The sequence below is a fragment of the Plectropomus leopardus genome, chromosome 3 (genome assembly GCF_026936395.1).
Source record: "Plectropomus leopardus strain MGB_pleo_1.0 chromosome 3, ASM2693639v1, whole genome shotgun sequence".
Classification (NCBI taxonomy): Eukaryota; Metazoa; Chordata; class Actinopteri; order Perciformes; family Serranidae; genus Plectropomus; species Plectropomus leopardus.
In genome coordinates this window covers 41,434,847-41,447,217 of record NC_142178.1, presented here as the reverse complement: position 1 = coordinate 41,447,217, position 12,371 = coordinate 41,434,847, and the positions used below count along the sequence as shown (strand labels likewise).

The window sequence follows — 12,371 nt, the reverse complement described above, 5'->3', positions numbered from 1 at the left end:
TGACCAACTTGGCAAAAAATGTCCTGCAAATTCTAAAAATGGACAAACGTAACAAAAAAAAGATCTGAAAACTAAGTGTGGGGATTATATATTTTCAAAATCAAGGGAAAAATGTCCAGAAAAGTATAGTATATTAAATCTTATTCTTATACAGTATCTTGAAAATTGTGTTTCTGGGGGGAAAAAAGACAGTTTTTTGCTCATTGTCTTCTTTTTTTCGTAGGTTTCAAAGAGTTAAAAGCACCTTGTTGTGTAACTTGTGTAACTCAGACTTCTCAGACTTCCTCTTTGGTAAAGCTTATAGTCAGGGCTGGCTCAGACTCTCCTCTTTGATAAAGCTTATAGTCAGGGCTGGCTCAGACTTGTCCTGCCACTTGTCTGTCTGTCTGTCTGTCTGTCACATTGTTCTCACCAGGTATTTCTGGATCTTCATCCACAGACAGTGAAACTCCAGCAGACCCAGTTTACTGCTGCCATCCATCTTAAGACCAGTTAAAGACCTACACAGAGAGAACTAACTGTCTGCAGGTAGGCAGGAAAATCATGTGTAGTTGTAGAATTTTGAACTTGAATTACTAGTTTTACTTTTTTAAAAATTGTATGTTGATGAAATTTGAATCTTTAGATTTTTTCTACTTCGTGTTTCATGATTTTAAAAAAACAAAACTCTGGTGCTCTGCTCATACAGAAGTGGACATAGTTCCTGTCATAACTGATTATATTTTTATTTTTAATACACCTGGTGAATAATATCCAGATTATGAATTGATGAAAACATCAGAAAATACTTATAAAACTGCTGATGATGCTTGCTGTGATTTTATTTTGAAGGATACGTCCAGCAGGCTGATAATGTTGCGGCACGTCTGCAGACTGAAGCCGTCCGTCTTCACGTCTGACCCTTCAAACACACAACAGAGTATCCGTTCACACAGGAGCCTGCCTCGGTCTGACAAAGAGACAAGTACACAACAACAACACAAATACACAGAATAATAACACAACAGACACGTTCACACATACCTGCATTACTCTGACAAACACACAGTAACACACAACAACACAAAACAACAATACATGAAAATAAGTAGGTCAGCACTTCGGTGAAGGCAGCGCTTCATTTCCATCAAAGTTTGCATGCAGAGCAGCCGCTCTGTGAGCTGCTGAGGACACATCCGTCCCTCTGGACTCAAACACAAACAACAACAACAACAAAATAAAAGTACAAAAGTAAAGTGCAACAACTGACTCAGAAAACACTGATTATTCCTACATCAGAAAATACTGATTATTCCTACATCAGAAAATATAGATTATTCCTACATCAAAAAACTGATTATTCCTACATCAGAAAATACTGATTATTCCTACATCAGAAAATATAGATTATTCCTACATCAGAAAACACTGATTATTCCTACATCAGAAAATATAGATTATTCCTACATCAGAAAATATAGATTATTCCTACATCAGAAAATATAGATTATTCCTACATCAAAAAACTGATTATTCCTACATCAGAAAATATAGATTATTCCTACATCAGAAAATATAGATTATTCCTACATCAGAAAACACTGATTATTCCTACATCAGAAAATATAGATTATTCCTACATCAGAAAATATAGATTATTCCTACATCAGAAAATATAGATTATTCCTACATCAGAAAACACTGATTATTCCTACATCAAAAAACACTGATTATTCCTACATCAGAAAATATAGATTTTTCCTACATCAGAAAATATAGATTATTCCTACATCAGAAAACACTGATTATTCCTACATCAGAAAATATAGATTATTCCTACATCAGAAAACACTGATTATTCCTACATCAGAACTCTTCAGCACACTTAAAATGATGAACATCTATAAAAAACAGTAAACTTCATATAACATTACAACCATAAATAAATTAAACTCTTTATCACATCAAGGTGACGCCACGTTAGACTTTTCTTACTCTGAGCAACAACTTTGTCCAAAATCTGCTGGAGCTCGAAGGCAGAAATCTCAGAGTCCTGTGAGACAGAAGGATATAAAATGTGAGACGTTTAGTGTCCCAGCAGGTGGACAGGAAATTACCTTTTCAGATGAAGACCACATTTTGATAAAATGTTTAGTTACATTTCCAGAGATGTGGACAAAGAGACGTTTGAAGTGTGGGTCCACGTCCTCCTGTCCAATGTCTGGCTGCACGGACAACATTTAAAACCATGGATGAAAAAATAAAAACAAAATACCACATTTTTACACAGAGACTCAGACGTTAAATAAAACGTTGTCTCAACAAGACATGACAGACGAGACATCAGAGACTTAAACTGACCTGAAGGTTTGTGTAGGAAGTTATTTTTACCAAGTTAATATCTCATTTTAACAAGTTAATATCTCAGTTGAACATGTTATTATCTCGTTTTTAACAAGTTATTATCTCGTTGCAGCTAATTAATAGCTTGTTCTAAAAACTTATCTCATCCTAATAAGTTCTTATGTTGTTACGAGTTATCCTGATCTAACGAGTTATGACATTTTAACGAGTTATCTTGCTCTAACGAGTAAATCTTCCAGATGATCTTGTTTTTATTCTATTTATTTTCTTTGTTATTTTGTCATTCTTACGAGTTATCTCGGTCTCTCTTGTTCTAACCAGTTTATATCTTTGCTCGGGAGGATCTAATCCTAGTATCGCAGATATTTTTGAGTGAAACATTTTAAACTCAGAAACTAAATATTTAAGTCATGAACCGGACGTGTCACAAACCTCAGGGACGTCAGCGTCCAGGTCCTCCTCCATCGGGCTGAGACAGAGACATGGACAGAGACATGGACAGAGACAGAGTTGAGACAGACAGAGGACCAATGTGACCAGTATGTGACAGATGAATCCCAGTATGAGACAGAAGAGTCCCAGTATGAGACAGAAGAGTCCCAGTATGAGACAGAAGAGTCCCAGTATGAGACAGAGTCCCAGTACGACCTGCTGTGAGCGTGTTTCTCCGTGAAAATTCTCAGGATGAAGCTTCCTTTGCGATGCGGCTCGAAAGTCGACGGGATGATGGCGTATTCTCCAGGTGGCAGCTTGAAGCGCTCACACACCTCCCTCAGGTTGATGAAGGTCTGACTGCGAGCCACCGCCGCACGCCGCAGCAGGATGTCTGCGCCCAGGTGGACGTTACTGCGACCTTTATACTGACCACAGAAGAAGAGGAGGGTCAGAGTTTATACTGACCACAGAAGAAGAGGTCAGTAGATATTTTAAGTATTTGTGGTTCTCAGGTTGGTTGAACTCACCTCAACAGGAACCTAGCAGAGAAAAACAAACAAACAGAGAAAAACAAACAAACAAACAGAGAAAAACAAACAAACAAACAGAGAAAAACAAACAAACAAACAGAGAAAAACAAACAAACAGAGAAAAACAAACAAACAGAGAAAAACAAACAAACGGACAAAATTCAAACACACAGTTTCAGTTTTTACAGTTTCTGGCTGATAAATTGGGTCATTTTGGAGTTTTTTATTTTCAGAATTTGGACAACATGCTTTCTTTACAAATCACATCATCATCACAAATTCACCAGAAGAAAATCAAACATTTGTAGAGAAGAAAAAAATCACCAAAAACTTGAGAAGAAAAACAAATTTAAAAAAAAAAAAAAAAACATCCAACATTTGTAAAGAAAACATCTCTTACAAACCTGCAGGCACGTTGTCTTTTTTTTGATTAACAAAAATTTTGAAAGAAAAGAAGTGTGTGTGTGTGTGTGTGTGTGTGTGTGTGTGTGTGTGTGTGTGTGTGTGTGTGTGTTCTGACCTGGTAGATGGCGAACCCGATGGTGTTGAGGTCTCGTCCGAAGCGTCTCTCCCTACGACCGTCCTTCTGCATCAGCCCGATGAGGACGGTGCAGCCATCCTTGCCGTCGTGAGGGTCGTCGTCCACGTCGTCCAGCCGAATGAAGAACTGCGGGTTGGAGCAGAACGTGGCTGCAGACACACAAACAGAGGAGGTCTGAGCAAAAATGCCCCAAAAAAATCTTTAAAATATGAAAATTATAAGAAAAGTAAATATAAGCAGATGCATCATAAATCAGCCAACAGTTTGAAGTTAAGTTGAATTTTTTTTTAAAGTTTTAAGTATGAGAAAGTTTGACCACGCCAAAAAACTTCCAGAAGAAGAAAATTAATAAAACAAATAAATATGAGAACATATCTGTGCAATGCTGAAGATGGAGTTAATTTCTTCAACAAATTACAATACTGTTTTTTTTCAGTGAAAATTAGTTAAAAATGTAATGACTTTTTAATCATCAAATAAAAACAAAATTAACTGACTGTTTTAATTGTTGACTTACTGAACTTTTTTTTGCAATTTAAAAAAAAAATCCTTTACAAACTTTTTAAAGTTTTTTTTCTATAAACATTTTTAGGAAGTTTTTCCACTTTTTCTTTTCTCTTTAATGGTTTTTGGTCAAAAATCAGCATACATGTTACAGAAAACAACTGCCAAATACAGAAAATTGCCACACATTGATTTGAAAAATCAAAAATTTCTTTCAGATGAAAATAAATGGGTAAAATTTTAAAAGAAAGAAAAACTGCCAAAAGTTTTTAAAAATCACTGAAACTTTTAAATAAAAAGAAGTAGCCTAAGATTAAAAAAAAGTCTCCAAAAGTTTTATAACATCACCAAAAATGTTACAGGAAAAAAAAAGCCAAACATTTTAAAACAAAAATAAACAAAACAAAAACTTTGTTTTTTCTTCCTGCAGGGTCCAGGCTGAGCGTCCACCGTGCGTGACCGCTGCAGAGTCATGTGACCCGGACGTGACCGCTGCAGAGTCATGTGACCTGTGCGTGACTGCAGCAGAGTCATGTGACCCGGACATGTCCTAAGTCGTACCTGCGTAGTTCCTGCAGCCGCCGGCGGTGGAACCGACCCTCCACATGCCCTCAAACTCGCCGTAGCTCCAGCGTCCCACCTCGTCACTGCTCAGCGTGTCGGGTGTCAGGTTACAGATGTCGAGGCGGGTAAACTGACGCAGGAAGTCGGTGTAGGACATCCTGCGGAGACAAAGAAGAAGAGAGACATATTTACCAACTATGTCTCTATCCTGCTGATGAACTCACCTGTCCCCGTCCTCTCCACAGTGAGACAGTCACTGACCTTTGACCTCTGACCTCAGATCTGATACAGACACATTTACTCAGATTACACAGAACAAGTTTTACCAAGTACCACAACAAGGTACAAATACTGTGTTACATCTTCAAGTCCTGTACTCAAAACTAAATACAGTCTGATAATAATAAATACTAATAATAATTATAGTAAAAATAATGATAATAATAATAATAAATACTACTACTACTAATTATTATAACAATAATAATAGTAATAATTATGATAATAGTAGTAATAATAATATACACATAATATAATCTAAATATCCATAAACATTTCATTTATAAAGCGCTTTTAAAGCTAACTCAGAGACGCTGCTCTCTGCAGCTGCTGACGGTGTTTGTGTCTGACCCACCAGAACTCGCCGTCCTCGGCAGCGTGATCCAGCTGCTGCTTCTCCTCCGGCTCCACTGCGGACCATTCCTTAGAACTGACAAACACAAACATCAGAGGGTCCCTGAACGCCTCACTCGGGACCCAGACTGGAGACTGGAGACTCACCCGTCACTCCAGGCTCCGGTCCACTCCACCTGACCCCAGGGGTTCCTGATCCTCAGCAGCTCCACCGCAGAGCCCTGGTGATGGACCTGCAGGACAGTGACAGGGTCAGGGGTGAAGCCGGGGCGGGGCCAGGCCAAGTCTGAGCTCAGGTCAAGGGGGGGACCTTCTAAACCTGAGTCCAAACCTGCAGAGGCTCTGACACTCAGCCCCCGCAGAGCCCCGAGTTCAGACCGAAGAGGTCTGCGCGTTCTCAGCCCTCGGCTCTCTGCAGCGTTCACACACTCAAGACGACTTTACGTCTCTGCGCCAGTGATGTCTGAGATCTGTCCGTCCAGCACGGTCTGTGAATGCCGTCTCTCAACCACACAAGGGACAAACGACTCAGTGATCAGCTGATTAGACCCCAAAGTGCTCCTGATGCTGAACAGCTTCAGAGAGTTTCCCCAGGCTCAGACTGAACTGATTAGTATCTGCTCTTAAAGGTCATAGGTTGAGGTCACGGTGACCTCATTTAACACGTTTTCAGCCTATGTTTTGACGGTGTTTCCGGTGCTGGCGCTCACCTGTTTGCTGAAAATTACTCAGATTCTGGTTTCATGTTTCGGTCACGGAGGATGATGGAAATCCACCAGCAAAACTTTGTATTAGCATAATCACACTTAACCATCACTCACCATAGCCACTAGCATTAGCTCCCTCTTGTCCAAATATGGTCACCGCTGCCTGCAAAAGTTGGCGATGCCTGAAATGCAGAACTCAGGGCTTCAAACGACCGTTAATACACGATGAGAGTCCCCACTCAGCGTGAGTCCCTACGTGATTTGGAGCTTTATGATTCAGAGCATTAAGATTCGGGGGGACTCACATCGAGTATTGACATCCACAAATTGCTGGGTGATGTCAGCGAGCTGTGGGCGTGTCCCGCTGTGACGCCAGCTGTGTCTGCTGGTTACTGTTGTGTTTGTTGGCCGTGACGCAAACGAGCTCTGCAGCTGATGGAAGGTCATGAAGAGCTGAGCGTCTGCGGCCGGATCCTCCAAAAACTCCCGTGATCCAGACTGTCCGAGTCTGAGTCCACGTCCGAGTCCGATTCCGAGTCCGAGTCTGAGTTCGTCCAGCTGCAGACGCATCACCCAGAATTCACAGCAGCACCGAAAACAGCCAATGACCTCCGGTTTTATGTTTTCATACGCACAACGTTCAACGGTCAGTCTGTTGTGACCCCGAGAGGAAGAGCCGCTGACTCGGGTGAAAACCCTCTGAAACCTGAACAAAAACACGAGGACACCGAGCAACAGAAGAAACTATCCAAAAATTCAAATAAATTAGTAAAAAGAAGAAGAAAATGACCTGAAAATGTGTTTAAAAAAGGGGAAAAATATGAAAAATGAAAAAAGATAAATAAGATATGAAAAAATAAAAGATCTGGAAAATGTGTTCAAATATAATATGATTTTGTAACATAATTTTTTGTAAATAAATATGATCATTATAAATAGTTTTGACAAGCAGCTTTTTTAAAAATAATTTTCTAAACCTACAAATGTTTTGCAGTTTTGGGAACATTTCTTACCAGAATTAATTTCTTTTTCTTTTCTTGACAGAAATTAAACCACTGTGCTCAGAACTCAACTGGTTAATACCGGCGAAAAGCACCTGAACGCAGCACAAGAAAAGGTTTTCAAAGTGTTCACGCCTCAGACGGCAAGCTTCCTGTAAGACACGCTGTCATTTCCCATCATGCCTCACCTGCCGTGCTGCAGTGATGGAGTAGGCGTGACCTTTGACCAGCTTCTGCCTGGTGATGGCCTCCGTCTCAAACGAGCTGGAAATCTGACAAAAAGCAGATCATACATGAGCAGCTTCACACGCCTGTCAGGGTATCAACACACAACATGCTTTTTATGTGTGAATGTTTACATGTCAACGTATCAATGTTTATGTGTCAGTGCGTGAATGTTTCCATGCCAGTGTGTGAATGTTTACATTCCAATGTGTGAATGTTTACATGTCAGTGTATGAATGTTTACATTCCAATGTGTGAATGTTTACATGTCAGTGTATGAATGTTTACATTCCAATATGTGAATGTTTACATGTCAGTTTGTGAATGTTTACATTCCAATGTGTGAATGTTTACATGTCAGTGTGTGAATGTTTACATGTCAGTACATGAATGGTGTAATTATGTGAATGTTTACGTTTTGGAGTGTGTGACTGTTTACATATTGGAGTGTGTGAATGCTTACCTATTGGAGTGTGTGAATGTTTGTGTGTTTATAGTGTGTTAATGTTTATGTGTCAGTGTGTGAATGTTTATATGTTAGAGTTTATGAATGTTCAAGTGTTGGATTGTGTGAATGTTTACGTGTTAGTGTGTGAATGTTTACGTGTTAGTGGGTGAATGTTTACGTGTCAGTATGTTTTTGTGTTAAACTTTCTGAATGTTTACATGTTATAGTGAGTACGTGTTTACATGTTAAAGTGTGTGAATGTTTACGTGTTGAAGTGTGAATGTTTACGTCAATGGAGCAGCCGAGCAGCGAGCCGAGCTTCAGAGCCTTCCTCATGATGTGAAACAGTGAGGGCGGAGCTTTCTTCAGGTCATAGCTCTCTGAGATTCCTCCAGTGAAATCCTCAAAACCTTCAATACTCGAACCTCCAGTCAGAGCCTCGTATGAGCTGTTCACCCTGCAGGATACCGTTCACACGGCAGCGCTTCAGAGTGACACTGACACTGTAGCACAGGTAGAAATGCCCTAAAATCCCAGAACATCTTAAAATCCAAGAAACGAGTGTGGGGCTGCGGCCCCTGGCCCCTGGCCCCTGGCATTTTGCAAAGTGGCCCCCAATCACAGCAGGGTGAGTGTCCCTGCTGGAGATGAATCAAAGCAGCAGCTGATCTCATCAGCTTCTCTGACTGCCTTCTTAATATTAAATATAATATTGAGATTAAAGCCGTGCTGGTTGTGTGTGAATGTTGTCTGTGTCCAGATGAAATGGACAGTCTGCTGTGTGAATGGAGGGAGGTCATTTTGTATCTGTTTGTGGTTGTTTTGTGTGTTTTTGTGTCTTTGTGGTTGTTTTGTGTCTCTTGTGTCTTTGTGGTCATTTGGTTGTTTTGTGTGTCTTTGTGGTTGTTTTGTGTCTCATTGTGGTCGTTTTGTGTGTCTTTGTGGTCGTTTTGTGTGTCTTTGTGGTCGTTTTGTCATTTAAAGTGAAAGCTGCAGAAACATCTTAAGTTTAAGTTTTTCAGGAACATAAAAAATAATAAAATAAAAATAAATCTAAACAGCAACCTGAGTAAAGCTCTGTGCTGAAGAGGCGCCGTCTGATGTAGTTTTGAGAACACGTTGATAAAATCCTTATTTTATCCTTCAAACTGTGGGAGAGAAATGAGGGAACGCTGTGTGAACGTGATGAAGTGAGGCGGAATAAATCAGAGCGACACGTGTGAATGCTACCTGTTCAACACAACGAGCTGAGTCAGCAGCTCTGTTTGTTTTCCAGGCTTGTCGACCGAAGTGTTGACTGAGTAAACCGTCCTCCGCCCTGCACACACACACACACACACACACACACACACACACACACACACACACACACACACACACACACACACACACACACACACACACAGCAGGCTGCAGCTGAGCTCTGCTGTGACTCTGCAGGTGTGCTCAGGCTGACCTGAAGTCAGATCATTGTTTCATTTGGAGCTTCAGACACAAACAGCGAAATACTTCGAAAGTTCAGGATCGGCCCCGGGGCCCATGTTGGCCCCAGGGGTCGTGGTGCGAGGTAAGGGTCAGGATGCGGTCTTACTTGGCATAGGGTCGGGGTCAGAGATCTGAGGTCTGAGGTCAGGGTCAGGGTGCGGTCTTACTTGGCGTAAGGTCGAGGTCAGAGGTCAGGGTCAGAGGACAGGGTCAGAGGTCAGGGTCAGAGGACAGGGTCAGAGGTCAGGGTCAGGGTGCGGTCTTACTTGGCGTAGGGTCAGGGCCAGAGGTCAGAGGTCAGGGTCAGGGTGCCATCTTACTTGGCATAGGGTCAGGGCCAGAGGTCAAAGGACAGGGTCAGAGGTCAGGGTTAGAGGACAGGGTCAGGGTCAGAGGTCAGGGTCAGAGGACAGGGTCAGAGGTCAGGGTCAGGGTCAGGGTCAGGGTGTGGTCTTACTTGGCATAGGGTCAGGGCCAGAGGTCAAAGCACAGGGTCAGAGGTCAGGGTCAGAGGACAGGGTCAGGGTCAGAGGTCGGGGTCAGAGGTCAGGGTCAGAGGACAGGGTCAGAGGTCACGTTCAGAGGTCAGGGTCAGAGGTCAGGGTCAGGGTCAGGGTGTGGTCTTACTTGGCGTAGGCCTTCTCCAGCAGGGCGCTCCAGAACTCCGTCCCTTCGGCTGAGTGGACAAACAGCAGCTTCCCGTCTCTGGTGGGCAGCTGGTCGTCCACCACCACGTCCACCCACTCGCCGTACTGCCACAGCTGCAGACACACACGGCTGAAGTCACTTCCTGTGGAGGCCCCGCCCACTCCCCGCACCGCCACAGGCAAAGAAAACAAACATCTGATCTCCCAGAATGCAGTTCACTCAGGGCTGCAAACTCCGGGAGAGAGAGGCAGTAAGTGTGTGTGTTTGTGTGTGTGTGTGTGTGTGTGTGTGTGTGTGTGTGTGTGTGTGTGTGTGTGTGTGTGTGTAGAGTCATGTGACCTGAAAGTGGAAGATGCCGGCGTACTGCGAGCTGAAGTTCTGCCCGGCAGGAACGACCCTGCTGAGGATCTGAGGGTCCAGAGTCAGAGAGGCTAAGGCAGCCAGCAACCAGCAGTCACCTGACAGACACAGAGCAGGGCAACATGAGCACGCCTCACACAGGTGAGCACATGTCTGTGTGTACGTGTGTGTGTGTGTGTGTGTGCATCTGCAGTGTGCATCTGCAGTGTGTGTGTGTGTATGTATGTGCGTCTGCAGTGTGTGTGTGTGTGTGTGTGCGCGTCTGCAGTGTGTGTGTGTGTGTGTGCGTCTGCAGTGTGTGTGTGTGTGTGTGTGTGTGTGTGTGTGTGTGTGTCACCCAGCTCTCCCTGGCAGATGTCGGTCCTCTTCGCTCCGTCGATAATAAACTGTGGGTCTGAACACAGCTCCTGATTGGACGAGACAGCAGGTGATGTCATTGTGACTGCGTGATGATGTAAGACAATACGATCAATATGATTGGTCAAAGTTTCCATGATGTCAGTTCGTGGGGCGTTTCTAGGATTTTAGGACAGTGGGGCTTTAACGGTCTATAGACATGTTTAGAGGGGGCGTGATGACCTGACCTGACCTGACCCTTTAAAATAGTTGTTTATGACTAAAAGCCCAAGTTTTTAAATTTTTTAAAAAATGTTTGGATATTTTTTGTCCTTTAACATTTTTGGAGATTTTTTAAATATTTTAGTTGGTTTTTTTTGTTAATTTTCTTTTTCAGAATTATTTTTGACAATAAGAGACATGTTAGATCCTTTTTCTTAACCCGAAACAAAGCTGAAATCCCTAAAAGCCAACCAGCCAGACTCCATTTAAATAAATAAATCACTAAATCAGTTTCGTGTGTTTAGAGCAGCGTGTTTCCACTCACCGTGGGTCGTTTCCACTCCACGCCGATGGTTTTGGAAGAGTAGCGTCCCAGCTGGTTGTATCCCAGAGAGTCCCAGGCTGCTGGGAAGGTCGGGTCGCAGAACAGCGAGCCGCTCTGCAGACACTCGTTACGCAGCTGCTCGAAGTCCTGCCCGTTAAAGGGGACGGCGTTGGTCCGGCTGCCGCTCCTGTCCTCCTCCCGGGCCTTCCTCCGGGCCAGCTCTGCTGCCGCGCTCGCCATCTGAGACGCCGTCAAAGGTTTTACGGAGAGTCTACAAAGAGTCTGCTGAAGTCTACAAAGAAGCACCGAAAATCTAACAGAAGTCTGCTGAAAGGTTAACAGAACGCGAGTCTGCTGAAGGTGCACCAAAGTTCTACAAAGGAGCAGCCGAAAATCTGCCGGTCTGTTAAAAGGTCACAAACAGTCAGCTGAGCGTCAGCTGATCGAGAAAACGAACCTCTGCTTCAGAAATCGATAACTGAACTGAGATTCATCCGAGTCAAACCGTTTGTGGAGGTCAGTGAAATGTCGTCTGTCGACAGCCTGAGAGGTGTGAGTGTGTGTGTGTGTGTGTGAGTGTGTGTGTGTGTGTGTGTGGGTGTGTGAGAGTGTGTGTGTGAGTGAGTGTGTGTGTGTGTGTGTGTGTGTGGGTGTGTGAGAGTGTGTGTGAGTGTGTGAGTGTGAGTGTGTGTGTGTGTGTGTGTGTGAGTGTGAGTGTGTGTGAGTGTGTATCAGGTGTAGAGTGGTCAGGTGTGAGGGGGCGGGGCTTTGTGATATCACTTGGCCGTGAATTATTCAGAGAACAAACAGTGTGATAAAGTCGGCAGCTGTTGACACACTCGGGTTTGGTTTCATATTTTGGGCTGCGGCTGAGAGGGCGGAGCTCGCAGCTTCAGCTGATGACAGCTCATGCGGTCGACGAGCTGCATCCACGAATCCTGTTCATTCTGACATCAGCTGATAATTTTGGTGGGAAAAAACAGACGGAAACAGACGGAGGGTTGCTGACAGGATGAACTGGACTCATCAATTATTCGCTGAGCACTGAACGGGACGTTTTTAGG

General features: G+C 43.2%; 1 protein-coding gene and 1 long non-coding RNA gene across 2 annotated transcripts in view; one reads left to right on the top strand and one right to left on the bottom strand.

Moving 5' to 3' along the window:
• LOC148190098 (uncharacterized) overlaps window positions 1-1,112 on the top strand; it is a 6,862-nt gene extending 5,750 nt beyond the window's left edge. Inside the window, exons 2-3 of the long non-coding RNA XR_015776099.1 lie at window positions 440-528; window positions 832-1,112. This is a non-coding gene — a long non-coding RNA (uncharacterized LOC148190098). The remainder of the gene's footprint in view (window positions 1-439; window positions 529-831) is intronic.
• The window catches only part of capn8 (calpain 8), a 17,738-nt gene extending 5,367 nt beyond the window's left edge, over window positions 1-12,371 (bottom strand). The window contains exons 1-17 of the mRNA XM_088075106.1: window positions 11,308-12,371; window positions 10,762-10,831; window positions 10,404-10,522; window positions 10,044-10,177; window positions 8,220-8,388; window positions 7,447-7,530; window positions 5,698-5,783; window positions 5,552-5,626; window positions 4,915-5,075; window positions 3,829-3,998; window positions 3,306-3,317; window positions 2,992-3,203; window positions 2,776-2,812; window positions 2,139-2,204; window positions 1,975-2,032; window positions 837-901; window positions 413-481 (exon numbers count right to left, since the gene is read on the bottom strand). Coding sequence (XP_087931232.1) covers window positions 413-481; window positions 837-901; window positions 1,975-2,032; window positions 2,139-2,204; window positions 2,776-2,812; window positions 2,992-3,203; window positions 3,306-3,317; window positions 3,829-3,998; window positions 4,915-5,075; window positions 5,552-5,626; window positions 5,698-5,783; window positions 7,447-7,530; window positions 8,220-8,388; window positions 10,044-10,177; window positions 10,404-10,522; window positions 10,762-10,831; window positions 11,308-11,547 — 1,827 coding nt within the window. The 5' untranslated portion in view covers window positions 11,548-12,371. The remainder of the gene's footprint in view (window positions 1-412; window positions 482-836; window positions 902-1,974; window positions 2,033-2,138; window positions 2,205-2,775; window positions 2,813-2,991; window positions 3,204-3,305; window positions 3,318-3,828; window positions 3,999-4,914; window positions 5,076-5,551; window positions 5,627-5,697; window positions 5,784-7,446; window positions 7,531-8,219; window positions 8,389-10,043; window positions 10,178-10,403; window positions 10,523-10,761; window positions 10,832-11,307) is intronic.